Consider the following 27,053-nt stretch of genomic DNA (forward strand, 5'->3'; position numbering starts at 1 on the left):
AAAGAGATATGTCCAAAGGATAGTCTTTGTCAAGTATGTTGATTTGCTTTTCCATACATTCTTATCAATAGTCTAGACACAAGGAGAACACAGTGAATAGTCTATCATTTTTAAAGAAGCAGTTTCCTTCCTTAAACAAAGAGGTTCTCAGTCTGTTTTACGAAAGGATGGGAGCAGCATTTCTCTATAGGAGAGAGAGATAACAAAGTGATTTTTCTTTGTGCCTCTCATCTAATCAATAGATAAATAAAATGAATGCTGTTGTGGGAAGTATGCACTGACTATATATTTTAAAAAAACCAACCTACCAGAATTGCCTAACAATATCATATAACGTAATTACAAATACTTTTGAACTACAGCACTTATCTTGTGTGTGTTTTTTTTTTACAGAAAGCAGAAGCTACTGGAGAAAAACGACCAAGAGGCCGACCCAGGAAATGGGTAAGTATTGCATTTTTAGTTTTTATAAAATTAAATTTTCCTCTTTTAAGAATTCAGCAAGGTAACCTTAAAAAGAAAGGAAGAAGGCAGATATTTCGTTTTAGTTTAACGAACGGCTGCGGTCAGTTTGCCTCAATCCAGTGAACCAGACCCCATCCTCAGAGGTTGGCATTGGCAGGCATGTTCCAGGGCCCGTGAATGGGTGGAGGGCACAGATTACTAATGCCAGGCCTGAGATGGTTGGAGTTAGCACATCAGAAGTGGAGGGAGAGAGAGGGGGCACAGAAGGCGGCCGCACATGCTCCCTATAATTGCCTTGATGAGTGACCTCCCCCCACCCCCGGCGTGAGACAGGCTATATATGCTCATTATCCTTGTATGGTCTATATATATCCCCACCCCTTGTAATGGCTAGGGGCAAAAAGTCTGTGTCTGACAAGGTATCTGTACTACTCCTTCTCCCCACTGCCACCATCACTGCTCTTCCATGTCCTTGGAGCCTCCTGGCCGGAACCCACTCCCCTCCACACCATGGCAATGGCAGTGAGTCATGGAAAGGGACGGGACCTGTGCAAGTTCTGCAGTGAAGGAGAGGAGCAGCGACCCATAGCAGCACTGGAGCCAGTGTGGTGTAGTGGTTAAAAGTGGTAGACTCGTAATCTGGGAAACCGGGTTCGTGTCTCCGCTCCTCCACATGCAGCTGCTGGGGCTAGTCACACTTCTCTGAAGTCTCTCAGCCCCACTCACCTCACAGAGTGTTTGTTGTGGGGGAGGAGGGGAAAGGAGATTGTTAGCCGCTTTGAGACTCCTTCAGGTAGTGATAAAGCGGGATATCAAATCCAAACTCTTCTTCTTCTTCTGGTGAGGAGCAGATTCTGGACTGGGGAAGTTGAGGCTTCCAGAGGTTGCTGGACTCCAGCTCCTGTTGTCCTCAACCAGCATGGCCATTGGTCAATGAAGATGGTACTTGCAGTCCAACAAAAATCTGGAGGGCCACAGGTTCCCACCCTGATGTGCATTTATAGGGGGGCAGAGGGGCTCACTAGAGGCCTCTTGAATGGGACTCATGAAAACCTGCAGCACCCTTGCTGAGAGTTGAAGGCAGGTGAGGAGTTATCGCCGCTTCCTACCTTTAGACTCTGGGAGTTTGCTCAAAGACACATTTTACTACTGTTTGCTGGGAGGGGATATCTGTGTCTTATCAGCATGAATGAACCTCAGCTCTTCCCTTTTTTATTTTTTTGAAAGTGAGAGGTGGAGGGGAAACAGAACACTGAGGTAGTTTGTTGAGTAATTCAGTTACAAAGGTTAAAGAGTGGGGTTTATCTGGAGTCCAAACGTGATTAGGAAAGAGGATAACATTCAAACGCAGTGTATACAAAAAGCAGGTTAATAAACAAAACTCCTTTGTCTCTTTCATGAATGTCCCATAGTTTCTGGAAAACACCCTGCTCCAATCGCAGGAAACCTATACCCACTCCCTCAGTGATTTATATTATTTCTCCTTTCTGGTTCACTTCAGAGATGGAAAAGGTGGGCCTAAGGCAGAGGCAGTTTCAGGGTAGCACAACCAGTGCGATTGCTGGGGGAGCCAAAACAATGCTATAGAATGTAGCGAGAGGCAGGGAGGGGGAGCGAATTTAGTGTCACCGAGGGTGTCACTGAAATTTGAGAGCCCAAGTCCACCACTGCCTGAGGGAAGCAGATTTGCACATGCAAGTCACTTTGCTAGACCAGCTCAGCATCTGAGGTAAGGCTTATGCCTTCCAGGGCCGCCACCTGGATGGAAGAGGAGGAGCAGGAGAATACCCCCTTGCACCTCTTAAAGCAGCAGTGATGTGGCATGCACAGAACAAACACATGAAGCATGCAGGGTGCACATTCACTGTCACACATGCAGAGAACAAGACCATACGCTGCTCTCTTCTTTCCTTTGCTCAGGCTGCTGCTCTTTCTGGTGCCAACACAGGCCCGATTTCTCTACCAAATAATAATAATTTATTTATACCCTTCCCATCTGGCTGGCTTTCCCCAGCCACTTTGGGCAGCTCCCAACAGAATATTAAAAACACGATAAAACATCAAACTTTAAAAACTTATCTAAACAAGGCTGCCTTCAGATGTCTTCTAAAAGTCACATAGTTGTTTATTTCCCTGACATCTGATAGGAGGGTGTTCCACAGGGCAGGCGCCACTACGGAGAAGGCCCTCTGCCTGGTTCCCTGTCACCTCGCAGGGAGGGAACCGCCAGAAGGCCCTTGGAGCTGGACCTCAGTGTCCGGGCTAAACAATGGGAGTGGAGATGCTCCTTCAGGTGTACTGGACCGAGGCCGTTTAGGGCTTTAAAGGTTAGCACCAACACTTTGAATTGTGCTCGGAAACGTACTAGGAGTCAATGTAGGTCTTTCAAGACAGGTGTTAAATGGTCTTGGCGGCCACTTCCAGTCACCAGTCTAGCTGCCACATTCTGGATTAGTTGTAGTTTCCGGGTCACCTTCAAACATTCCCTTCATCTTCCTGCTCCCTCCAACACTTCACTAGTCATTGTTGCTCTCCAGGCGGTGAGGATATAAGTCAAGTCACTCCTAGGCTCGGGAGCCTGGGCAATCTCAGTAGGCCTCTGATCTCCCTCCACCACAGTGTGAAGAGAATGGGATGAGCTGGGTAATGTGGACAAAAAACTGCCGTAGGATGCCAGTTGTGATGTTGAAGAGCAGACAGTGGCCAGCTCTGTTTCCTGTGCAGGGGCACACATTAGGTTCAAAGGCTAAGTTTACATCATGCAACTGCTTGGAGTAGAGGAGAGTGGTATCTCTGGATTGGGCTGTGAGAGACCCCGCCTGAAATTCTGAAGAGCTGCTGCCTGTCTGTGTAGATGATACTGAAGTAGATTGGTCAATGGTCAATCACTACAAGGCAGCTTCACAAAAGTAAGGATGTCATTTAGCCTTTAGCTGGTCCAAAACCAACTCCCCCTCCCCCACCTTTTTTGCACATGGAAACATAATTGAAGAATTTTCACATTGTGATGGAAATTGTAGAGGCAATTCATTCAGTGGCAAGGCAGTGTGGGCCCCAGAAGTTGCTCATTTAAAAAAATAATATTTGGGGGGGGGCACAAACCTTTGATATTGGACCTGCTTTTAAGAGATTCTTTAATCATGTTCTGTAGCTTTAGATGAATGTCATCTTTTAAGAAATGAAGAGTAAGCGTACTGTATGCTTTTTATAGTCTCTATCTCTAGTTTCCACAGAAAGAGTAAATTGCAAATAGCTGTTAAAGGGCCACACTTTATTTATTTATTTTTGCGTGAAGAAGTTCACTGTTGGAGGAAAAGCTTATTGCATCCTGCTGGATGGTGGAAGCAAGGATTGATTGGCACAGTTCAATTTTCCTAAGCCCACAGGGTCTTCTCGCCAGGGACAAGTGCGTCCAAAAGTGAGTGTTGCCACCCAACACTCTTTACCCAAGCCCCACAGCCCCATGGGATACCTGTTGCCTCCTCTGCCATTTGCTGGTGGGGATGCAAATATCCCTTCCCTGTTCATCAGATGATCTCATGAGCAGCGGAGGGGGCAACTGCCTCACTATCAAGGTGCAAGACTGGGAGGAGTGCTTTACATGTTTCTGCCCATCTTTTCTTTTTACAATTTATGCCAAAATGTTTTTTGGGGGATAGGGCAGGATGAAAAATTTGCTTAGCGGCTGGCTCAGGTTCCCTGGTCAGGAGTCAACCATCTCTAAGTTATATTATTGAATCTATCAATGAGTTTTAAAACTCATGGTCATATATTTTTATCGGAAGATGATAAATTAGTGTTGCTTATTTTATTTTTTTAAATCACCCTTATCTAGTAATTATTTGTGGATGTGGGAGATCTGACGCATCTAAAGGGATACACACCCATACCTGCGAAAGGTGTGCATAGCTCCCTCCATTGAAGTTAATGCTTTATGAAAGGGTCTCCAGATATATAATGGACCACACATGCAGAACTCTGTGTCGAGGGCCATGTATAAAGAGATGTAAAAAACAAACAAACGGAGGAGGATGTTACCCAAAGCCATATGGCCCTTTGCATTTTAACAACCCACCTCACTTTACACTCCACCTCTGTTTGTCATACACATTTCCTTTAAACCTTTAAATTGCACTGGAGTTATTTTCGTATTTAATCCGGTGCATTTGCAGTTAGCATTCCTTCTAAACCACTCTATTATTTATAATAGGGGGTCACTGAGATTTTTGTTTTTTTATGATATTTGAGGTGGGGTAGAAGGTGCAAAATTACATGTGGTCGAGTTTTTTTTGCTTTTTTGTATAAGTCTGCAAGCCTTTCTTTTTGTGAGTCTAGGATTCTGTGTCATATGTTGTTCATCAAACTGTAAAGTATTATTTCTCCTGTTTCCTTCAATGTGTACATGCAGAGATATATTAGCTAACGGAGCTCTGCAGAACTTGTGGTAGCCAAGTCTTCCTGCCAGTTCCAACTTATATACTTTACATCTGGTGATTCTCGTTTTTTTTGAAATGGTAACTAAATTTATTGGACCAATATGATACCTTGGAATAGTACTAGTAGCCATCATAATAACAACGGCATAAAGTGCATTCTGAAGCGTGTAGTAAATTATTTTATCTTTTCAATAAAATAATATTGCTCCTGAAAAGCATTCTGTGAAAGTAAGACTACTGGAATAAGCATAGAGCACAGTGTCATGCATTCTTTGATCAGGGAGACCCAAATACAAACCAAAATCTGGAATCGGTATCTTAGTTTCAAATATACAAACAATTATTTGTTGCCCAAAGCCTGACATATTGGTCACAATCCAGGCAATCTCCATAGATGATTAATACATTTGTAAATTGCCTTCCACGTATAGGTTCCAAAGTGATTTACAGATCTATCCTTAAACCAGCTAAAATAAGTACAAGAACAACCAGGTGTAGGTTTACAAACAACACGGAATGACCTTTGCACCTGGTTGAGAAAGCTAGTTGAAACAAAAATGTATTCAGTTGTTTTCGTAAATTACAGATAGTGGGCGGCTGTCATATCCTGACAGGAATACGGCTCCACAGATACTTGATTTGAGCCCAGTGATTTTAGTGGGACTTAAGCATTCGTAGCTGTGTGCCGGATCGTAGCCAATGGCTCTGATTCTCCAGAGCGATCTGTGGCCTGAAGTAGGCTTCTGTTCACAGGTTGCCATACCGAAGATGAGTTGTGTGAGTCAATATGTATGGTACTGGGTAAAAATGGGATTCCCATCTCTCAGGATTTGTTAATGCTGTGATCCTTGCAGAAGTGGATTCATGCATGACGACTAGCCGTCAGTGCAGCAGGCTTTGACATTCCTTCTCTCTGCCTGCAGTCAAAGATGAACATCTCTTTAGAAGCTGTGTACAGTCTTTTAAAGTAGTGAACATAGGAAGCTCTTTGCCCCACGGCTCTTTACAAAGAACTGTGGATTGAAGCAATTAACCTGTAAATTTCATTGACTTCAGGCTGTGTTTTCAGCTCAATTTGCTTAATTTTGCAGCCATAATGGAACACTTTTTTTTTAATGTGGACATTAATACATTTTAATTGCATCTCTCCATGTACTCCAGGTAGAGGAGGATAAAATATGTCTGTATTAAATAATAATTTCAATTTAAAAAGACAGCACTTTTAAAATAAGCAGGAACACAAAAAAGTGCTAACATGCTCATAATTAGGTGGTTAGATCAGTTCTCAGCCCAAGGCCTTGGAAAACAAGTAGGTTTTATGTCTCTTTCTAAAATCCAAACACTCGTCACCTTCTAGAATGTTGTTCTTTTAACTCAGGGCTATCGGTGAAAAGGCCATGTTCCTTGCTGTGACTGTTTTAACTTCCCACAAGGAATGAGCACAGAGGCAGCTTCTAATCAAAATATATCCATTTGCAAGGGAGCTCATATATGAAGAGATGCTTACTGAGGTTTGTAACATTCATACCAAAAAAGGAGGGGGGATAGGCAGAGATTGAAGGGACCTGTGAACTTTCTGACATATTTTCTCCATCCATGAACTGTATTTTTATGCCACAGTGTGCTACTAAGACATTTCCCCAATAAATGTAACATTTGTAGCAGGCTCATTTTTCCAGTATTCCTTAATTTTCAGAGCACTGGGTGATGGCCCCGTCAGTGATATGAGCTATGTTTTAATGAAAATAGTATCTGAATGACATGTTACACGTCTGTCATGCAACTGTGTAGTGTTTTTTCTTCTTTCTGCTGCTATGGTTGAAGCATGGAAGCTAGACCATTCAACTGTATGATTATACAGCACCATCAGAGAACGTGGCATTTGATAGACTTTTGTAAACAAAAAGGGATAAGCAATTGTCATGAATCCTGAAGTGTTCTCCTGATCAGGCTTTGATTGTCAGGCCCACACAGAGGAGGTAGAGAAAAAATTGGGGAGCCGGGGTGAACTGTAGGAAAGAGGAGGGGGGTATCTCCTTTCTGCTATGACTTCAACCACTTTGAAAGGAGAAGCATGTATACTGGCTCTCCCCTATGACCCTCCTGCGGACCAGAGAGCCTCAGTGGAGGCTGGGGAGGGCTCTGATAATTGATGGGGACGGCTGAATAGGAGGTGGGAGTAACTGAGCAGGAGGGTGCAGCCTTGTTTCCTAGAATCAGGTGCTGCCTTTGCAGATGGAAGCAGACCCTGGTAGAGTGTGTGCTTGTAAGCTCAACATTCCTGCTTGGCAAAAGAGTCTTGTGAGTGAGCACGCCGCACCTCATCTTTAAAAGCTTGGCAGGAGGGGTGAGGAAACTTGTTGGGACACCTTCCTTGCTTCTGTCCAGTTCTGAACTTACCTTGCTCCTGAACTCCTGAATCATGGCTCTTGAACACTGTGTGTGCTGCTGAGCCTACACCATTACTTGCCTGAACGAAGATCTTCCTTATTTACAAGTCAGAGCCTCTGTCAACGTCTTTTGGTTGGGAGCTAGGCCCAAAGTTTGCACTAAATCTTGTCAGTGGGAGAACAAGCTTCTGTCTCAACCACCATACCTGTGCTGCAGTGTACATTTTTGCTAGCAATCATAATAGCAAATCTCCATATCAAAAAAGACCCCTCAGTTCCATTTGTTAAGTATAAAAGTCATTGCCACACTGGTAGAAAATAAAGTTGTCCTGGGTGTTTGGGTATTTTTCTGTGGGACAAGAATGCTATATTTTAAAACAGAAGCCATTTAAAACCCCCCGACTAGGAGCAGAACTGGTGGCCAGTTCTCACTTTCAGTAATTACCAAGGACAGTAATTAATTGTTTGATGTCAACATCCACTGATAACTTACATGCATGAGTAGCCCATGTCACAGATTTAATACCACTTCTATAACATTCATATCACCTCAAACAATGCTTCTGAATGGTGAATTCACACTTTTCAGCTACCTGCCTTCAAGTGTACAGTAATCATGAGAAGTTTGTATGCATGCATTAACCTTTCACAAGGGTGAACCGATTATGATCTATTATGAGCAGAAAGACATACACCGTGCTAGTTAGGCCTTTTAAGACTGCACCCCCAAGCACGCTTACTAGTGAATAAGTCCCAATGAATGCAGAGAGACATACTTTTGAGTAAGCATGCTGATGATTGTACCATAAAGTGCCATTTATTGAAAACAAGTGCCTGGTTTCTGCTGTGATGGACGTATCTAGTTCTTGGTGGAGAACATACCTCTCGTGAGGTAGGCTCAGCATTTGTGACACTTTCTAGAGTTTCCAAATGTGAGTGGTCTATGTTTAGGAAAGTGGATTATGAGTCAGGATTCCTGGGTTCTGTTTCTAGTTCAGTGAGGTGTCAGGCAAGCCGTTTACTATCTTTCGGGCTAAATATACCTTTTGACAAGTGTATAATGATTCCATTTTTATATGCGATACTTTGGGAGCGATTCCAAGTCCCTTGCGCTTACTCCCGTGGGGAATCTGAGTTTAGTTGCGAAGCATGCAAGCATATGCATATCTCTTTTAATGGTGTCACATTATATAGAGTTCCGAGGGTCCCATATAAAAGGCATGTGCACTGTGTGTATTTTCCTCCTCCAAACGAAAACCTAATATGAAACTCCCGCTTCTTTTTCCTTGTAGCACTGGATATGCTGTATATGAAAGCAGGCATCTCTTATTAAGCAATAGCAACTGAAAAACATATTTCCCAGGAGATGGTTTCTAATTTTACGGTACATGGAGGTTTTTAAAAACCAGCAGTAAAGTACTTTATGTATGACCTAGGTAACTCTACCTGTTTTTATTCATATTTCTTACACTGTATTCCCTTTCATTTATTTGTTGCTGGCCTCAGATTTTGAAAAAGCAAAGTAACGACTGCAAGGATCAGAAATGACACTCTTTGCTAATATCTCTGTAGTCTGCTCTTGATACCTTACACAAACAATAATAAGTTTTTTGATAGTAGAGATACAGTTTTTGAATACATTTAAATTAGCAGTAGAAGTACCATTGTTCATGCTCTTGGATGTGAAAGGGAGTCACTGGGGTTACGAACATAACCGTATGTATGGTCCATTGTTTTCCATCTGGAAATTTCCAGTGTTGCTAACAAAAGAATTTGCTATGTTCATGGAGCAGGTTCACTGTATGGCCGAGATTGAACAGTTGTTGCATATCTGCAATAAATACTACTTTATCAGCTTATTTCTTTGGTAATCTAACAAAACACGGCTGCTGAATTTAATAGTATACAGGCCATATGTCCTTCATGGAAATTATATTTATACCCCCACCTTTTTTTTACAAGCTAGCTATGATGATTTAATGATATTTTATTTGTAGGCCACCCTGGTACATAGGGTCTAATAATTAGTTAATACATAACATATAAAACAGCTTAGGGCGGTGTGTTAAGAAATTCCCACGTGTTTGGATCTTTTTTTGCAGGTTTTCACGATCAAGTTCCCAGGAATGTTTTGGCCTGTTCTTGGCTGGTGGTTGGTTTTCCTCCTCCAGATTTAGCAGTACAGTGGTACCTCGGGTTACATACGCTTCAGGTTACATACGCTTCAGGTTACAGACTCCACTAACCCAGAAATAGTACTTTGCTTCAGGATGAGAACAGAAATCATGCTCCGGCGGCGCGGTGGCAGCGGGAGGCCCCATTAGCTAAAGTGGTGCTTCAGGTTAAGAACAGTTTTAGGTTAAGAACGGACCTCCAGAACGAATTAAATACTTAACCTCAGGTACCACTGTAGGCTCTTGTCAGACATATGGGGCCTTCTTTGACAGTGCAAGAAGTGTAGCAACTGTCTTGTCTATCTGTCTTATGTCATGGAAGACAGTATCCCTGAGATGTGTTTTCTATTCTAACTGTTCCATGTAGTAGTGACAGCTAGAATCAGAAAGGTGTCCCTCTCAGCTCTCATCTGGAACGATACTATAAAAGGCAGGAATCACTATGATGGTTTGGCCTGGTCTCAGTGATCCTCTGAATGGTGGTGTAGGACTCTTAAATCAATGGACTGCCACCTCATTCTCTTTCCACACTCTTATTAGTGGCCAGCCACTTTGCAATATGGCAGAGGAAATACAAAAAGAGCCAGAGAGAACAAAGACCTTTCCATTGCCTGACTGGCTTACTTGACCATTCCCAACCGCTGAACCATGGCGGCAAGGGAAGGAATGTAGGAATATGCCTTATAACGACTTTGACTGGCAACAACTGTTGGATTGTAGGCAAGAGTCTTTACCAAACTAACTCAAGATACTTGGGGGCTGAATCTGGGACCTTCTGGATGCAAAGATAGGAGTGCCTGGCGTGCTCTGGTCCATGGGGTCACGAAGAGTCGGACACGACTAAACGACTAAACAACAGATGCAAAGTATGCTGTCTATCACAGAACTATGAAGAGAAAGCAGCCTTCCTTTACAGCAACCCATCCAGAGCCTATGCCTCCCTGCACACTCCATCCCACCCTTTGATTCAGTCAACCTCTGTCTGCTCTAAATCATGTAACTTTTCTGTATCTGGGTCAATAGCAGCTGGTGGGTGAGCAGTTTCTTTGGGGAAATGGCAGTGAGGGAATGGGTTACCTCGCACAGCACCATGGTCCTGATCCGCTGATATTTAGGGCTGGGCAATACCTGTTTTTTTTAACATTGTGCTATATCACCAGCTAAACATCATAATATACCAATATATCACAATGTTTGAAATAGGGATGGAGGCATTGACTGGCTTCATGCTTTCTCCTGCTCTTGTGATTTGCTGTCTATGGCATGAGGCAAGGACTGAGCTGAGCTAGCAGAATTAATAGGCACTGCAGGACTCGAGAGAAGCGTTGAGTGGCTTCACAGTTTTCCCCACATTGTGATTTTTGCATAGAGAGTACTGACACACACACACACACACACGCCATGCTTCATGATATATTGCCAGGTTGAGAATTATAAAACCGATATCAAATATGGACTTCAAACCGGTTTTGGATGGTATATTGATATATTGCCCAGCCCTACTGGTGTTGTGATTGCATCTGATAATTATAAAGTATTCATATATGCAGTAGCAGTGTTACTTATTTCGTCTTGATCCTGGTAAATCATAATTCAGGGATCCAGCCCAAGCCCTTATGGCAGCTCTTTGCCAAAGAGATGGGAGACCCAGTCACAGATCTCTGCTATTGCAGCTGCTTTTGGGCCCTGAGAAATAAGAGGCAACCTGTGCTAAAATGATCAGCGAGACAGCCTGGAGTTTGCATCTGTTATGTTTAAGTAGCTTACACACATTTGAAAGGCAGACTGGAACCTGTAGTTCCAGTGTGCCGTAAAAAGGGTGACTTGATCCAATATGTTATCTTAATCTAGTTTGACTGTCGCATCAATTAGCCTCATCAAGATGAACTGGGGACCCTTTTCATGTCCTAATACAAACACATGGAATTTTTCCTTTTATGATCTTAACAACGTTGCTTTGTGCTAACATATCTTTGAGGTTTCCTTTGCCCTTGCTTAGAACTCATTCATACTGTATTGTGACATGTCGGTGATGACAAAATCTGTCCTGGGGGCCTGTTTTTACATTTGTCTGTTAAGGGAACTTTTCTTCTTCTTCTTCTTCTTCTTTTACAAATAGAAAAAGAAAATAAAAGCTTGCCATCAGCTCATAAGCTTTAAAAATCCTGAATAGAAGAAGCAGCTGTGGGGAGCATGCATTCCTAAATGTTTAAAGCATTTATTCAATAATTGGGTGCAACAGAGCTCTTCCTGCAATGAATGGGCCTGATTCTGGTCAAGCTTCATTCGGAGTTCATATTGAAGTCATTGGCTGGTCTGCATAGGAGGCAATCAAATGATCTTCCTGTACATTTGCAAAAGTCTGGGAAGAAATGTTCCAAAGCGACTGTGATCTGATTTCTTAGTCTGAGTATAGGAGTGGGAATTCCACTTCCAAGCTCCAGAGCATTGTTTAAGAATAGAGAGTACCAATGCTGGCCAGTTGAGTTCTGCGAGTAATAATAATATTTTTTTAAAAAAATATTCCTTATGCAAATGATTTTCAGTAGCAAGCAAAAATTTTCAAAGTTATTAGTTTGCATTTGTATTAATTTACAAAGCCCTGAACAACTTAGGTCCACGGTATCTCAGGGATCACCTGAACCCTTATATCCCAGCTCAGTCCGGAGGAGCATCATTGGTCCCTCCCAGTGTTGGCGAGGCTCATTTGACAACAACAAGAAATAGTGTCATACAACGGAGTGCTCTGCCAACAGAAATTCAACAGGTGCCTTTTGTTTCACCTTCTAAATGCCTGCCAAGAGCTCTTCTATTCCGCCAGGGATATGCAAGCAATTGAGAATACATCTTTCCACAGTACTTAACTGGCATTTGATTTTAGCTTTTGTATATGGTTTTTATTGTATGGTTTTACGTACTATTGTTGTAAACTGCTTTGATTTTTTTTAATGAAATAGTGTTGTATCAAATATTTTATAAAATAGGTAAACTATAAGCATGGGTTTCGGAATGCAAGATTAGTCAGCTATCATGTTTATGCATCTACCTACTTACTTCCCTAGGGACGCGGGTGGTGCTGTGGGTTAAACCACAGAGCCTAGGACTTGCCGATCAAAAAGTCAGCGGTTCAAATCCCCACGACAGGGTGAGCTCCCGTTGTTCGGTCCCTGCTCCTGCCAACCTGGCAGTTCGAAAGCACGTCAAAGTGCAAGTAGATAAATAGGTACCGCTCCAGCGGGAAGGTCAACGGCGTTTCCGTGTGCTGCTCTGGTTCACCAGAAGCGGCTTAGTCATGCTGGCCACATGACCCGGAAGCTGTACGCTGGCTCCCTCGGCCAATAAAGCGAGATGAGTGCCGCAACCCCAGAGTGAGCCACGACTGGACCTAATGGTCAGGGGTCCCTTTACCTTTACTTACTTCCCTTATTTTCAGAAATGTGACCAATGGTCAGGGATGGATGGGAATTGTAGTTCAACCACAACAGGGAACCACCATCTTTTCCATCTCTGATTTATGGCCTATTAATGGAGTAATTACATCAGTGTCATAACACTGTCCTGCAAATTCCTTATGCAAACTTGATTGCTTGGAAGCAGAATAGCAGAGGACATGATATATCATTACAGACCACAAACCCAGTTTTATCAGTTTACCTACTGAGGGATGATGATAGGGAGAGAGCAGGTGCTGAGTATTTGCTACCCCCCCCCCCACATTCTCAAAGTGGCAGCCCTAAGTTGCCAGCCAAGCTTTACAGTAATAGCATTCCTCCCTTCTTTTTATAGACAGGGAGGAGCTGTACAGAATGCATCTAATAAGGAACCAAGTGCATGCCTTTAATACCAATACCTAATCTTAATAGAACATTTGATGGAAAGTTGTGGACAAGCCTCTTCATTTTTTTAAACACTACACATATTTTCTAAGGGACGCGGGTGGCGCTGTGGGTTAAACCCACAGGACTTGCCGATCAGAAGGTCGGCGGTTTGAATCCCCGTGACGGGGTGAGCTCCCGTTGCTCAGTCCCAGCTCCTGCCAACCTAGCAGTTCGAAAGCACGTCAAAGTGCAAGTAGATAAATAGGTACCACTCCAGCGGGAAGGTAAACAGCATTTCCATGCGCTGCTCTGGTTCTCCAGAAGCGGCTTAGTCATGCTGGCCACATGACCCGGAAGCTGTACGCCGGCTCCCTCGGCCAATAAAGCGAGATGAGCACCGCAACCCCAGAGTCAGTCACGACTGGACCTAATGGTCAGGGGTCCCTTTACCTTTACCTTTACACATTTTCTGCCCCACTTCTCCCTATATAATTTGTCCTATAGTGGGCATGCAGTTTTCATTTCCATTATATCAGAGGAGGTAAAATCCTAGAGAGTGCCTAAAAGCTCAAACCTCCAGTGATTGGGGGTGAATGATAGCACTAGACTATTCTGTATAATACCCAGGAGGTTGTAACTTCCTGAAACATCTGGATCTGGCTACTGTTGCAAGGAAAAATTACTCGGCTAGATGATCCACTGTCTGGCTCAGTAAAGCTGTTCTTATGAGGGCATTGTGATTACATCTGATTGTTTATAAAGTAGGCATACATGCGCTCACGTTCAGAGTGTTACATTCTTCTTGATTCTCCAGTGAAATTTTAATTTGGCGAGTGATATTGTTGTGTGGTATCACGGTCATTGGCAATTGGTCATCTGAAAATGTCCTCACACAAGGAAATCCTACCAAAGGGAAATGAGATGCAAAGTATGAAAGCGGCTGTTGTAGAATTATTTTAAACATGATTTCATAGCCAGCTAGAAAAATTGGTAATTGCATCCTACTGCATTTGCCTCTGGTTTAAATCCATTAACTCAAGGGTGTTCCATTGAGAGTGGATGTACAGTATTCTTTTGTGTCTGGAATGCCTTGATGACATCCATGTGAAGGGGAAGTGAATTTATGCTGGAGTCTAATATATTTTGGGGGGAAATTCCCAGCTATGAAAGTCTTCCTTTATCTTTGAATTTCCTGGCTTTTATGGATTTATATTAGATCTTTTATGTTATTTCAATGAGGGCCTTTTGCGTGTGTGCGCTTTTGATGTCCTTGAGATTGTTTTCATTGGCTATATATACGTATACATAGAATGAAAATGAAAGAAATTTCATTTGAGAATGTTGCATAGCTAGCTGTGTGGGTTCCTAGTGGAAGAAAGACCTCAACTTCTGAGACCGCTGGACCCACCATCACAACACCTGGAACGCTTTTTAGAAGTGAGTGTGTGCACATGACAGTTTAACTAGTTTTCGTGACCATAAGTTAAAATGATTTCTCCTTATAATTCAGTTTTGAGTTCAGTCTGCGCTAGATTCACAAGGGCTCTGCTATGACACCTATAACGTGTGCCAAAGCTCCCATAGCGTAATATGCGTATCCAAAATTAAGAAGGCTCCCTTTGAGAGTCCATTGAGCACTGCCTCTTCATTGCTGAGGGATTGAAGAACACCCCCCCCCCCAAGCATCCTGGTCAGGTCAGAGGATGGGGCCCTATTTATTTATTAGATGAATCTTAGTGTTCCATACTGTAGCAGTTAAAAGGACAGGTTAAGTGGGGGACTTCAGTACTATATCTCTGCTTCTGTATGTATAGAAATATCATACACCTTGGTACTCAAATGTTTTGGCTCCCGAACGCCACAAACCGGGAAGTGAGTGTTCCGGTTTGCGAACGTTTTTTGGAAGCCGAACGTCCAGCGCTGCTTTTATGGCTTCCGATTGAGTGCAGGAAGCTCCTGCAGCTAATCGGAAGCCACGCATTGGTTTTCGAACCGTTCTGGGAGTCGAATGGACTCCCGGAAAGGATTAAGTTTGAAAACCAAGGTATCACTGTAATTGCTATATTATAAATATCTGTGTCTACATCCATCCATCTTCAGTCACACATACAGGTTGTCCAGATGGGCATGTACCAAACCTGACACATGCATGCACACACACTCAGTGATATCCAGTGTTAGCCATTACTCAGAGTAGACCCATTAAGTCCACTGTTTTCATTGGGTCTGCTCTGAGTATGACTTTTTGTTGACTGCCTTTAAAGGTATGTATGTATGTATGTATGTATGTATGTATGTATGTATGTATATCTGTGTGTGTGGTGTGTGTGTCTTTGTGTACACAAGCCTTAATGTGTATATATTCACACAGAATGATATTTAACTTCATAGAATTCTGAAACTGTAGTGCTGAAGGGACCCCTGGGCCATGTTATTTAACTCCCCCCCCCCATCAGAATTCCTGATGTAGGACTCCTAAATGCACTTGACTGGATGCTCAGAACCCTGTTAGGCAGGAGACAGCCAGCGGTGGAACTTCATATGTTGCACCCAAGCACACAAAGAAGCCAGCATTTTGTACCTGCTTTCACAAGCACAGGCGCTTCATTTTCAGTGGCTAACTGGCTTAAGATGACCTTTGCTTGTGAAGCTATTCTATGGGTCTCTCCCACCATTACTTAGGGGTGATTAAAGATGATTGGGTGGGGGGGAGAGACTTAGTTTAGGTTCAGGGGAATAGCACAGTAAGTTGCACTCTTAATCCTGAGACCTAGTGTTTGAGGGTTAGTGCATGTGGATTTCTTGGCTGCTTCCATTTGGTTTTTTTTGGGGGGGGGGGGAGTGAAAATTCATTTGAACTCTCCTGTTATTCTGGAAAAACAATAGAGACTCCCACACCCACTCCTTACGGCTCCATGCAGATGCGAGTTCAAGAACAGGGTGTTTCACTTTCATAGCAAGGTGCAAACCAGAAGATTAGGATGATGTGATTAAAGTTTAACGTTGGCTTCTAAGTTGGTCATTTGTGACACTTGAGCAGAAGCAAAGTATCTGCATAAACTGTCCATTGTACCATTGCTGTAAATGATTTTTTTATGTTTTGCTTTGCTCCTGGAATGCAGTGACAGAAGCTGTTTGTTGAGCTAAAGTCCAAAATTTCCATTTTAATATGTTTGTTTCTGCCTCTTAGAACTGGTTGCAGTATTTTTTTGGTTTGTTGTTCAAAGAAAAGCTAACAGGCAAATTAGATAAAGTTTCTCTCTCCTGCTTTACATGGGTTGTTGTTTTTTTTGTCATTCAGACTTCAAAGCATTCCTTTTGCCTCTTTGAGAATTGCATTTTTAGGTCAGGTGGGAGTCATAATTCTGAAGTACCTGAATTTGTAGGGGGTAGATGTAGTCTCTGTTATGCTTTATTGGCATAGCGTTGGCACACACACGCGCGCGCACACACACACACACACACACACACACACACGGAACATAGCACTGAAGTAATAACATATGTAGTGATAGGTTTGAATTATATTAAAGGAAATTTAATATAATAATAGGCTAAATTCCATTCTCTAGTCAAAGAACTATTTCATGTTTTTTGATCTTGGTACTTCACTCTCGGTCCATTGGTATCAAGTGAGCAGAACAGTTGCAAATTAGTTCTAATGGAAACATCATACAGGTTAATAATGGAGATGACACCCTTTAAGGTTCTAGAAACGTTTTAGAGGGATTACTCCTGAATATATGTTCTTAGAATCTCTATATCTATATCTCATATCTATATCATCTATATGAATATAATGCTCAGCTTCTTCAAAATGTTTTTTTTAAATACTAAAGTTTCTACAGTGGTACCTCGGGTTACATATGCTTCAGGTTACAGACTCCGCTAACCCAGAAATAGTGCTTCAGGTTAAGAACTTTGCTTCAGAATGAGAACAGAAATCATGCTCTGGCGGCGCAGCGGCAGCGGGAGGCCCCATTAGCTAAAGTGGTGCTTCAGGTTAAGAACAGACCTCCAGAACGAATTAAGTATTTAACCCGAGGTACCACTGTATATGCATCCATCCCTAGCTAGCAGGATCAGTGGTTAGGGATGATGGGAATTGTAGTCCAAAAGCACCTGGAGACCCAAGTTTGGGAAACACTGATGGGTGGGGAGCCTGCAGCTCTCCAGATGTTGTTGGAACAGCATTTCTCTTACGATGACTATGAGGATAAGGTGCTACTTAAGCAGAGCTATTACTTTTCCATGAAAGCACATCAAAGATATAACAGACATTCAAGGCTCTTTTAACTTTTAAGTTTACTCTATGTTGCACAAGCTATATGTTGCCCAGGAAAACCATGCTTGATCACCCACATTTTATTCTAGAATGCAGCCTTGGGGATGTGGGCTGCCAATATGTTTGGAGTGACAATGCAGGGAGGGTGTGTGTGTTTAACTCTTTCCTCATTGTGTCATTGTCCCAGTCAAAATCACGCACACCCTAAGCTGCTGATTGCTGTATTTGTGTTTGTGCCTGCTTGAAAGGACTGTGTGACAGGCTCTAATTCAAATGACCTGTACCATTTGTGAGGTGACCGAAACACCCAGAGAATTAGAAGTCAAGATAACTGGAACTATCTTGTTTGCGGGGCCACTAGGTGGCGCATCGGAAGATGGCTGACATCTCTCCGACCCACACGAGGTAATTTGGAGGCTATGATGGGGGTAATTAGCCTCCTTAACCCCCCCAGGATTGTGTGGGGGGGACGGCCCTTGCCTGCTGTGCCCTATACCACCCCCGAATTTGTGGGGGTGGGGGCACTAGGCACAAAGCCCTCCTGTGGGATTCCGGCACTCCTGGACGCCGTCCCTGATTCGCGCCGCTAGTTGCAAGCATCTTCAAAAGAAACAATTTGGACGAGATAAATTGCACATGCTTCAAGGAAAAAGGGGAGTAAAGACTGCTGACAGAAGAGATCTCTGATAACAAGACAAGAATAAAATATGAGAAGATACGTCAAGATACGGTATGACAAATGACTGAGGGCGGGGGGGGGGGGAACCTGCCTTCCTTTTTCTTATGTGATTTAACAAGAATCCCCTCCCCTAATGAGTCAGAAACTAAGGACTTAAGCTGTGGATTTAAGGCTGTGTGGAGATAAACTTTCGAACCAAAGCAATGTTTCAAGATGAAGCTGGAAAGCTAAGAGTTTTGGAATGACGCAGTTAAAAATGCCGTCGCCGTTTTGGGAGGCATTGTTGGAGCTCTTGGGTCTGGGAGGAGAAAGAGAGAAATAGAGTTGTTTACATATCGTGGATCAACTCCTCGGTGGGACTTAAGAGCGACAAATGCCAAATTCATGATGGAAAGAGCGATGCTATCTACGAAGGAGATCTCTGGAAACCATCTGGACTTAGTGGAGGAACGGGAAATCCACACAGGATTATTATTTTGCTTATCGGCTTAAGGAGACTAACAGAAGAGATCGTAAAGGAAAAATAGAAATTATATGAACAAGATATGATGTGGAAACACCAAGATAAGACTGCATAGAATTATGAATTTTGTTTGGACTGATTGGGACTGATTTGGACATTAACGCAGTAATAAGAAGATGATCTGAATCCCCCTTTGGATCTTGAAGTATGGGTTCCCCCAACAAAATTTAAAAATTTGGCTTTGTAATTTGGAATTTATGTGATGTGATTTAATTTGATGTGATTGGCCAGTTAATAAAAATTATTTTTTAAAAAAAGGAACTATCTTGTTTGCACAGTTACATAGACATGCGAGTGGAGGGAAATGTATGCACAGCAAATTCAGGAGAGAAAGTTGGGCAATAGAAGAGCAAAATGGTTGAGTTTAAGCAAAATAATCCTATTTATTTCCAGGTCAAACCTTGAGGTATAGCTGCTTTTATGAACTTCTTGTATAAAATCATCCAACCCTATATTACTGCCAAGGCTTGAAACAGAGATGTCATGAGACATCAAATAGGGGCACTTGGCTTTGACAAGTGAAACCCCTGGCACACTGCCACTGATGGGCCTAGCACTTCACCATGTATCCATGGCCACACAGTAATCCCTCCCCTTCTGCTACCATGGCAACAGCAACACCACCACCAATCGGCCTCCTTGCTGGTTCCCCAATGGCATTTTAGTGGTTGGTGGATTGCAGAGCTGCATTTGATGGAAGCCAAGTCCATGGTGGTTGCCCATCACCTGATCTTGCCTAAAATGCAGTGCTCCAGCCTATACACCTTGCATAGAACCATGAGCTCAGTTGTATAGATCAATAGTCTGGGAAGCTGCATTTTGGAGAAACTAAGATGGTGGGCGGCCAATGCAAGCAGAGGCTGAGCTTTGCCTGCCATCCAACCAACCACCAATAAAATGGCTGCCCAAGGTCCTAGCAGACAAGGTGCAGTGAGATGCACTTCTACACTCCTGAGCCCTTCAGCCAGTGACCAGTCTAGCCCTGGAAGAGCCCTGAAAATGTCTGTGGGATAGTGGACTACTTTCCCTCAGCCGAACACCCTTGAGGTAATAGGGTGAGATCCGCCCTCAGCTGTTTCCTTCACCTCCACATCCAAGCTAATGGTGCAAGTAACCTCTGCATTAACTCGCATAGAGTGGGAAAGGCTTTCCTCCCTCAAAATGGGTCAAAAGATGTGTGTGTTTCAGTTCAAATTGCTTCAGCCTGTGGGTCCACCATTGCTGCTCTAGTCTTTTGCTATAATAGAGATGTTGCCGTAATTGCAGTTACTATTACTGCTGCTTCTACTGTGATTAGTAATACTAAAAGTGGGTCTAGTTATCTACCCTTTGAACAAACCGTAGACTGGCTGCAGTCTCTGACACCTTTCATTGTTACATGAGGCTTTGCCCATTCCGATAAATCCATTCTGGAGTTACAATATTAATATGTTTATAAATTATTTACTCAGCTGTTCTGGTCTGTTGGGCAAAACATAGATTTAGGGAAGTTTTTAGCAAATGCATCATGTACTCAGTGAAACAGAACAGCTTCTCCAGAGCTGCTTAGGTTTACCCAGTACATTAGAAAGGATCATATTCTGCAGGTCTTTTACTTTGTCAAATTGCCCGTTGAATTCAAGTCAGGAAATGGTCCATGAAGTGGAACCTTGTTAATTCACACCCTTCATAAACCCACATTCCCAACCTGCCATCTTTCCTATTTCCCTGCATCAGGGCCTGATGTTTTCTGTTAAAGATACTTTACATCCACGCTTTGAAAAATTGTCTTGTCATTGCTGATGGTGTGGATTCACTCTTCCCAACTTAGCCTGTACATCAATGATGAGATGTCTTCCATGGCGGAGACTGTTCTATCAACAGAATTGCCCCACCCCCCATGATGTGGATTTTTAATACAAGTAATTAAAAATAAATTCTTATGTCAAAATAACTAAATGCTATCTGCATTGGAAGTCTATGTTACTTACCTCTTTTGGCTATCTTGTACCGAGGATATAAACCCAGCAATCAAGTAGTGGTTTGAAAAGCCAAGAGAGGCCCTCTCTTGACAGCCATACTGCCTGATGGTAGGCCTTCTTCTAGGTGTTTCAGATGACCCAAGAGCTGGAATAGTTATATGTGTAGGCCTGAGTTACTAGATGCATCTAGTGGAGGGGCATAGCAATAGGTACTGTTTCTGAACATCAAGAGAAGGTAGAGTGATCAGAGAAGAGGAATGATAAACCGGTTGAGATCATCCTGCCTCTCCCACTTCTTCAAATGCCCTTGATGGTCTGGTTTCCATTTCCACATGCAGAGGGAACGGATCATGGTCAGGGTGATTTGAGCAATTGCCCACAAAATAAATGATAAACAGTACCTTAATATATAGATTATTTTATATTCATGGCGTATTTTAGCTTTTACATGATATAAAACTAGTTCTGGAACTATAGTAGCATATAGCACAAGTTTAGCAGTCATTTCATATTATTTGCAAATGGATTTTTTTTTTGTGGAAGCAAATAGCACAGACATGAACACTAAACGCACTCTATTTCACTATGAGCCACCTATTGGTCACATGCTATTGGACCGTAAGCATCTTCTGTGGTTGCCTGTTTGCTACTGGGCCCAGCTTTAGGTGTTGACATTGGCTTATAAATCCCTAATTGAGTTGGGGCCCATGTATTTAAAGGATTGTCTCTTTTACCTGCCAACCCAGGCCATCCAAAGGAGAGTCCCTGCCCATAGTTCCATCTGCAGCTGCAGTTCGTGGTGCAAAAGCACAGAACAAGGGCCTTTTCCTGTGATAGCACCCCAGATGTAGAATTTCCTCCTTCTGGAGGACTGTTTTTAGACATCAATATGTATCTTTATCTTCAAGCCTATGGAGATGACTGATGCGAAGAACCATATTTTTATTGTTGGATTTATAATCCGTTTTATAATCATGTTGGTTGCTGTTGTTTTAAAAAAATCTTTATAGTATATTGATGTGTTGTATTTTAATGATTTACCAATCTGGGAACTTTTAGAGGGAAGAGTGGGTTATAAGTTTAAATAATAATAATATTTCCAGCTTTTTTATTATTTAAAGAGTGTTCTCTTTCAAGTTTACATTAAAGACACAGAGCCCAGTTGGAAAACTCAGGTTTCCACATTCAGTGGAGGCCAACACCAATATATTTTAATGGAAGAGCAGTTCAGTTCCATCCTCTACATTGTGCACATGGCTACCCACCCTTATGAACTGTAACCTCTATATGTGTTCACAAGATCTGCTCCACTTTGGGAGACTAGCAGTCTAACTTGGTAAAAAGCCCTTCCCATCACTAAATACTGCAACCATCAAATCCTGAGAGTGAGCAAAACCCATTCAAAGGAAATATGGGTAAGGGATTCAACTCTACACCACCAACATCCATTTCCTAGCTGCTGTGTTCTTTCTGCAGTAAATGAAATCTGATTGCAATCTAGTATTCCTTCCGAAAACCCCATCCTGTCATGTGACTTTGTGCCCAGCACTTGCATTTTCTTGGGAAATAAAGGCTTCTTATTACCTACCTGCTGAGATCTTTGTAGTGGATGAATGCCCCTGGTCATTATTCGTTAACCTTCTCCCTTCAGACTATACAATGAGACTAATAGCCTGCCAGTATTCCTTCTCAGAAATGAAAGAGACCAGCTACAGAGCATCTCAGGACCCTCTTAATGTGCCTAAAGAATTCACATAACTTTAAAGAAGCCAAAAAAATCTGTTATTGAGGAAACGGGGCATTAAAAATTGCTCTTGAAATATATGGTTCTGCTTGCCAAGTTACCCTTTGCGACATGTCTTTCAACATCTCTGAAAACAGAAATTTGAAAATGAATCGGTTTGCTCAGGCTCCATTAAAACTGCATGACTGCACTGCTGCAACACAGATGCCATTATCTTTATTACTAGCAAAGCAAGGCTAGCATTCTTGTTCCTGGTTTCCTTTGGATGGTGGCAGGTGAAAGAAATCTGTAGCAGGGAAAGGAAAATGCAGGCTGTAAGCTGCTTGAACTCATTCCTTGCAGCACTGGATTGAGAAGTGATTTATTAGAGCTATTGCAGCCTATAGACCATACATCACCTTCCTGGTTGGCTTTGTTGGCACCTTGTCACATTCTTGTGGGCTTGAGGAATTCATTGTTCTTGTTTGAACTGATAAGAACAAAAAAAGGATTTTCTGCCTGAGACCTTGGGAAAAGCAGAGGGGGTGGAATGTTGACACGAACAGCAGGACTGCACTTTCCCAAGCCTTTCAGTCAGCATTCTTTAGTAAGCAGAGGACCACCGACCCTTAGGTGTTCCCAGCAAAGCTTGGCTTTGATTGCTACAGTGCCTGTGTCTCTCCTGCGTGTGTTGGTCCAGGGACAGGCAAATATGGGCAGGTAGATGCAGAGCAATAATATCCAAATGGTCCAAGTCATCTTTGGTGCAAAGGTCTCAGAAGACTTTATCGGTGGGCGAATGCGAGGAGCAGGTTAGCAGTATCACACACGACTTTAGTGAAGTTAATTTCTTATTCAAAGAAACAAGGCAGCTCAGGAGACCAGTCCTGGTAAGCACAGAAACTCTTCTCGGTAGAACTTGCTCCTCCTCCAACTGCTATTCTAGACTGCATCAACAGAAGTATAGTGTTCTGATCAAGGGAAGTAATAGTACCACTCTATTCTGGTCAGACCACACCTGGAGTACTGTGTCCAGTTCTGGGTACCACAGTTTAAGGATATTGACAAGCTGGAACGTGCTGAGGAAGATGACCAAGATGATCAAGCGTCTGGAAACCAAGCCTCCCATGATTAATGGAGTTGGGTATGTTTAGCCTGGAGAAGAGAAGAGGAGATGTAGTAGCAGTCTTCACATATCTAAAGAACTGTCAGATGGAGGATGGAGCAAGCTTGTTTTCTTCTGCTCCAGAGGCTATGACCCAAATCAGTGGATTCAAGTTACAAGAAAGGCAATTCCAACTAAACATCAGGAAGAACGTTCTGGTGGGAGGAGCTGTTCAACAGTGGAACAGACTTCCGCGAGAGATGGTGGACTCTCCTTTTTTGAAGAGTTTGGATTTGATATCCCGCCTTTCACTCCCTTTAAGGAGTCTCAAAGCGGCTAACATTCTCCTTTCCCTTCCTCCCCCACAACAAACACTCTGTGAAGTGAGTGGGGCTGAGAGACTGAGGCTGAGAAAGAAGTGTGACTGGCCCAAGGTCACCCAGCATCTGCATGTGGAGGAGCAGAGACGCGAACCCGGTTCCCCAGATTACAAGGCTACCGCTCTTAACCACTACACCACACTAGCTCACCACACTGGTTTTTAAGCAAAGGTTGGGTGGCCAACTGTCATGGATGCTTTCAGCTGAGATTCATGAATTCTTTAGTTGGACTAGATTACCCTCAGGGTTCTTTCCAACTCTACAATTCTGTGGGTCTTGGAATATTTGTTCTGTTTCCAGATTACTGTGCAATCTTACACAAATCACTATCTCTGCCTCTCATTTTTCATCTTGTGTATAACTCTTTTAGGATGCATTTTATGTTTGTAGCAAAAAGGTAGGAAACAATCCATGTCCTCAATGGTTATACACACTAGCTTTGCTTTTAGTATTCTTTCCCTGCTTCCTTGGGAAAGTGTTTATCTCTGCTCTCAGATTAGTTCTCATGGCTTGAAGTAGTCAACATTTCAGATAAGGCCTGTAGACTAGCTGTTTTATGTTTAGCCCGTAGCAAAGGCAGCAGCAGTTAAACAGTCAACACTTGTCATTGTGACTTATCAGGGCTTAAAGAGGGCTTTGCGTTTTTGACTTCATTAAAGGTAAGAAAGATACCAGAAAGGAAGCAACAGGAATAATTGCAAGGGTCAAAAGGTCACAGTAAAGGATGAGGTCTGCCTTTATGCGTGTGTGCCTTACATCCTAGAGCTCTGCAGATGTACCCATCAAAACACTTGGTCAGTTTAACATAAACATCATAAATGCCATTGTTCTCAGAGGTTTGAAATTTGCCGGTTCTGTTATAATACCGTATTTTTCGCCCTATAGGACGCACTTTTTCCTCTCCAAAAATGAAGGGGAAATGTGTGTGCGTCCTATGGGGCGAATGCAGGCTTTCGCTGAAGCCTGGAGAGTGAGAGGGGTCGGTGCGCACCGACCCCTCTCGCTCTCCAGGCTTCAGGAAGCTATCCGCAAGCCTTGCAAGCCCGACGGGAGGTCCCGCGGGCTGGCAAGGCTTGCGGGCAGCAGCCTGCAGCCCACAAGCTCGGGGGACAGCGGGGAGGCGCAGCGCCGCCACCCCGCTATTCCCCAACCTGGTCTGGAGGCTGGCGGGGGGGGAAGCAAGCTTGCTTCTCCCCATCGCCAGCCCCACAAGCTCGGGGGACAGCGGGGCAAGCCGCTGCCCCACGGAGGCTAGAGAGGCTGTCCCTGAAGGCAGAAGAGGGAGATGGAGTGCTCCGTCTCCCTCTTCTAGCTTGGGGATGGCTGCGCAAATCTGGGGGGGGGGGTGGAATAATTTTTCCCCTTGATTTCCCCCCAAAAAAACTAGGTGCGTCCTATGGGCCGGTGCGTCCTATAGGGCGAAAAGTATGGTAAATCTGATGAGCCAGGAAAAAGTTAGTGCCGTTTCAGCCTACTGTATCTGTATCATGATATAGATAGATAGATGATAGATAGATAGATAGATAGATAGATATAGATAGATAGATAGATAGATAGATAGATATAGATAGCCAAGGCTACCTTTGGCAACTTTGCATTATTTGGGCTAACTGCTGCTCCCTTGCCTGCTGCAAACCCTCATGTAAATCAGAATCCCAATTTCACCCACAATCATGCATTAAAATAGTGCGATGGGGATTCCACCCGTTTAGCACTCTGATTGCGATTACGGTCAAGTACAGTTCAAGTATGCTCAGCAGTAACTAATCTGCACGAAGTGATCTTAAGCATGCAGCCATATTAAACATAAATATATGAGAGCGAGCTTATCATACAACCATGTTTGTTTCCACAGTCTCATGCCATCTTAATGAGGGGTATTTTTAAAAACCCTTTCCGTGGCCCTAAACAGATACTGCAGCTTTGCCTGCCAGGGAAGCATGGGATGCTTACATACATATGTAGCATGCTATCGTCACCTGTTAGTTGCTGATACCACAGCTCTCACTCAGGCAAGCACACTCTTTTGCCTGAAGCCAGCGAAGAAGGGCACGTCCAGCCACTGCTAGTCTGGAGAACCTGAAGCACTCACGTCTCCACTGTCTACATGTAGTAGTGGCCTTGGCCTGTGCTTGTCCACCATCTGCCCACAGACCTGAGGTGGGTACATGAAGAATCGGCACGGGCTCAACAATGTTGATGGCTAGCAATCCAATATTGGCACAAGAGGATTTCAAGGAAAGGGTGCATTCCTTTTTCCAGGGATATTCCCTGCTAGAGTCATCACCTGTTGTGTGTGTGTGTGTTCATTAAGATTCCTGTTCCTTTGTGAGAAGTGAAAGCAGGCACATAAGAAGCAGGAGTTCAATAGCTGAAGCTTTCCCAGCAAGAAGATCCAGTGAGGGGAAAATTTAACTGAGGAGCGGGGAAACGGTGAAAGGCATTCAAGTGGCCTGGATCTTGTTTTCATAAAAACAGGAAGTGGCACCATATTGAATAGGGGGCCAGGAAGTGAGCAGGAGGCATAGATCGAAGAAAGGTGTAACCCGTTGAAGCCCTGTACTAAAGGGAAAGCCTCTTGGGAATTCGGGACTCTGCGTGAAAAGCCTGGATGGCTTAAGGGTTTTTATGACAATCCCAGTATTTTTAGGGTAGTTGGAGGTATGGCTCTATGCCCTCCAGAGTGCTACTTTTTTCTGGCAGGAATGTGTCTTTGAACTGTGATAGTTCTTCTTGCTTGCCTGAGTGTGTGTGCTTGTGTGTGTGTGTGTGTGTGTGTGTAGAAATGTCTGACTTTTGCATTACTGGTGTAGAGCCTACTGTACATAGGTAAGAGTCACATCTTTTGCCTCTTGCTCCTCCCATCAATGGAAGGCTGCCCACCAGAGAATGTATGGTTTCCTACTCTTGGGGTGGTGGCATTCCACTAATTTTTGCTCAGAGTATAATCAAAGAATCATAGAATTTGTACAGTTGGAAGGGACCACGAGGGTCATCTAGTCCAACCCCTTACAATGCATGTAACATGGGACTTAAACCCATGATCCTGAAATTAAGAGTCTCACGCTTTACTGACTGAGCTTGCTAGTCAAGCAGACCCACTGAAATTAGTGA

General features: G+C 43.3%; 1 protein-coding gene across 2 annotated transcripts in view; it reads left to right on the top strand.

The window, feature by feature from the left end:
• The window catches only part of HMGA2 (high mobility group AT-hook 2), a 140,687-nt gene that overhangs the window by 18,329 nt on the left and 95,305 nt on the right, over positions 1-27,053 (top strand). For both annotated transcript variants that reach the window (XM_083574759.1, XM_083574760.1), the window contains exon 3: positions 394-444. In XM_083574759.1, coding sequence (XP_083430885.1) covers positions 394-444 — 51 coding nt within the window. The remainder of the gene's footprint in view (positions 1-393; positions 445-27,053) is intronic.

Source organism: Podarcis filfolensis (assembly GCF_964270895.1).
Source record: "Podarcis filfolensis genome assembly, chromosome: 10".
NCBI classification, from domain to species: Eukaryota; Metazoa; Chordata; class Lepidosauria; order Squamata; family Lacertidae; genus Podarcis; species Podarcis filfolensis.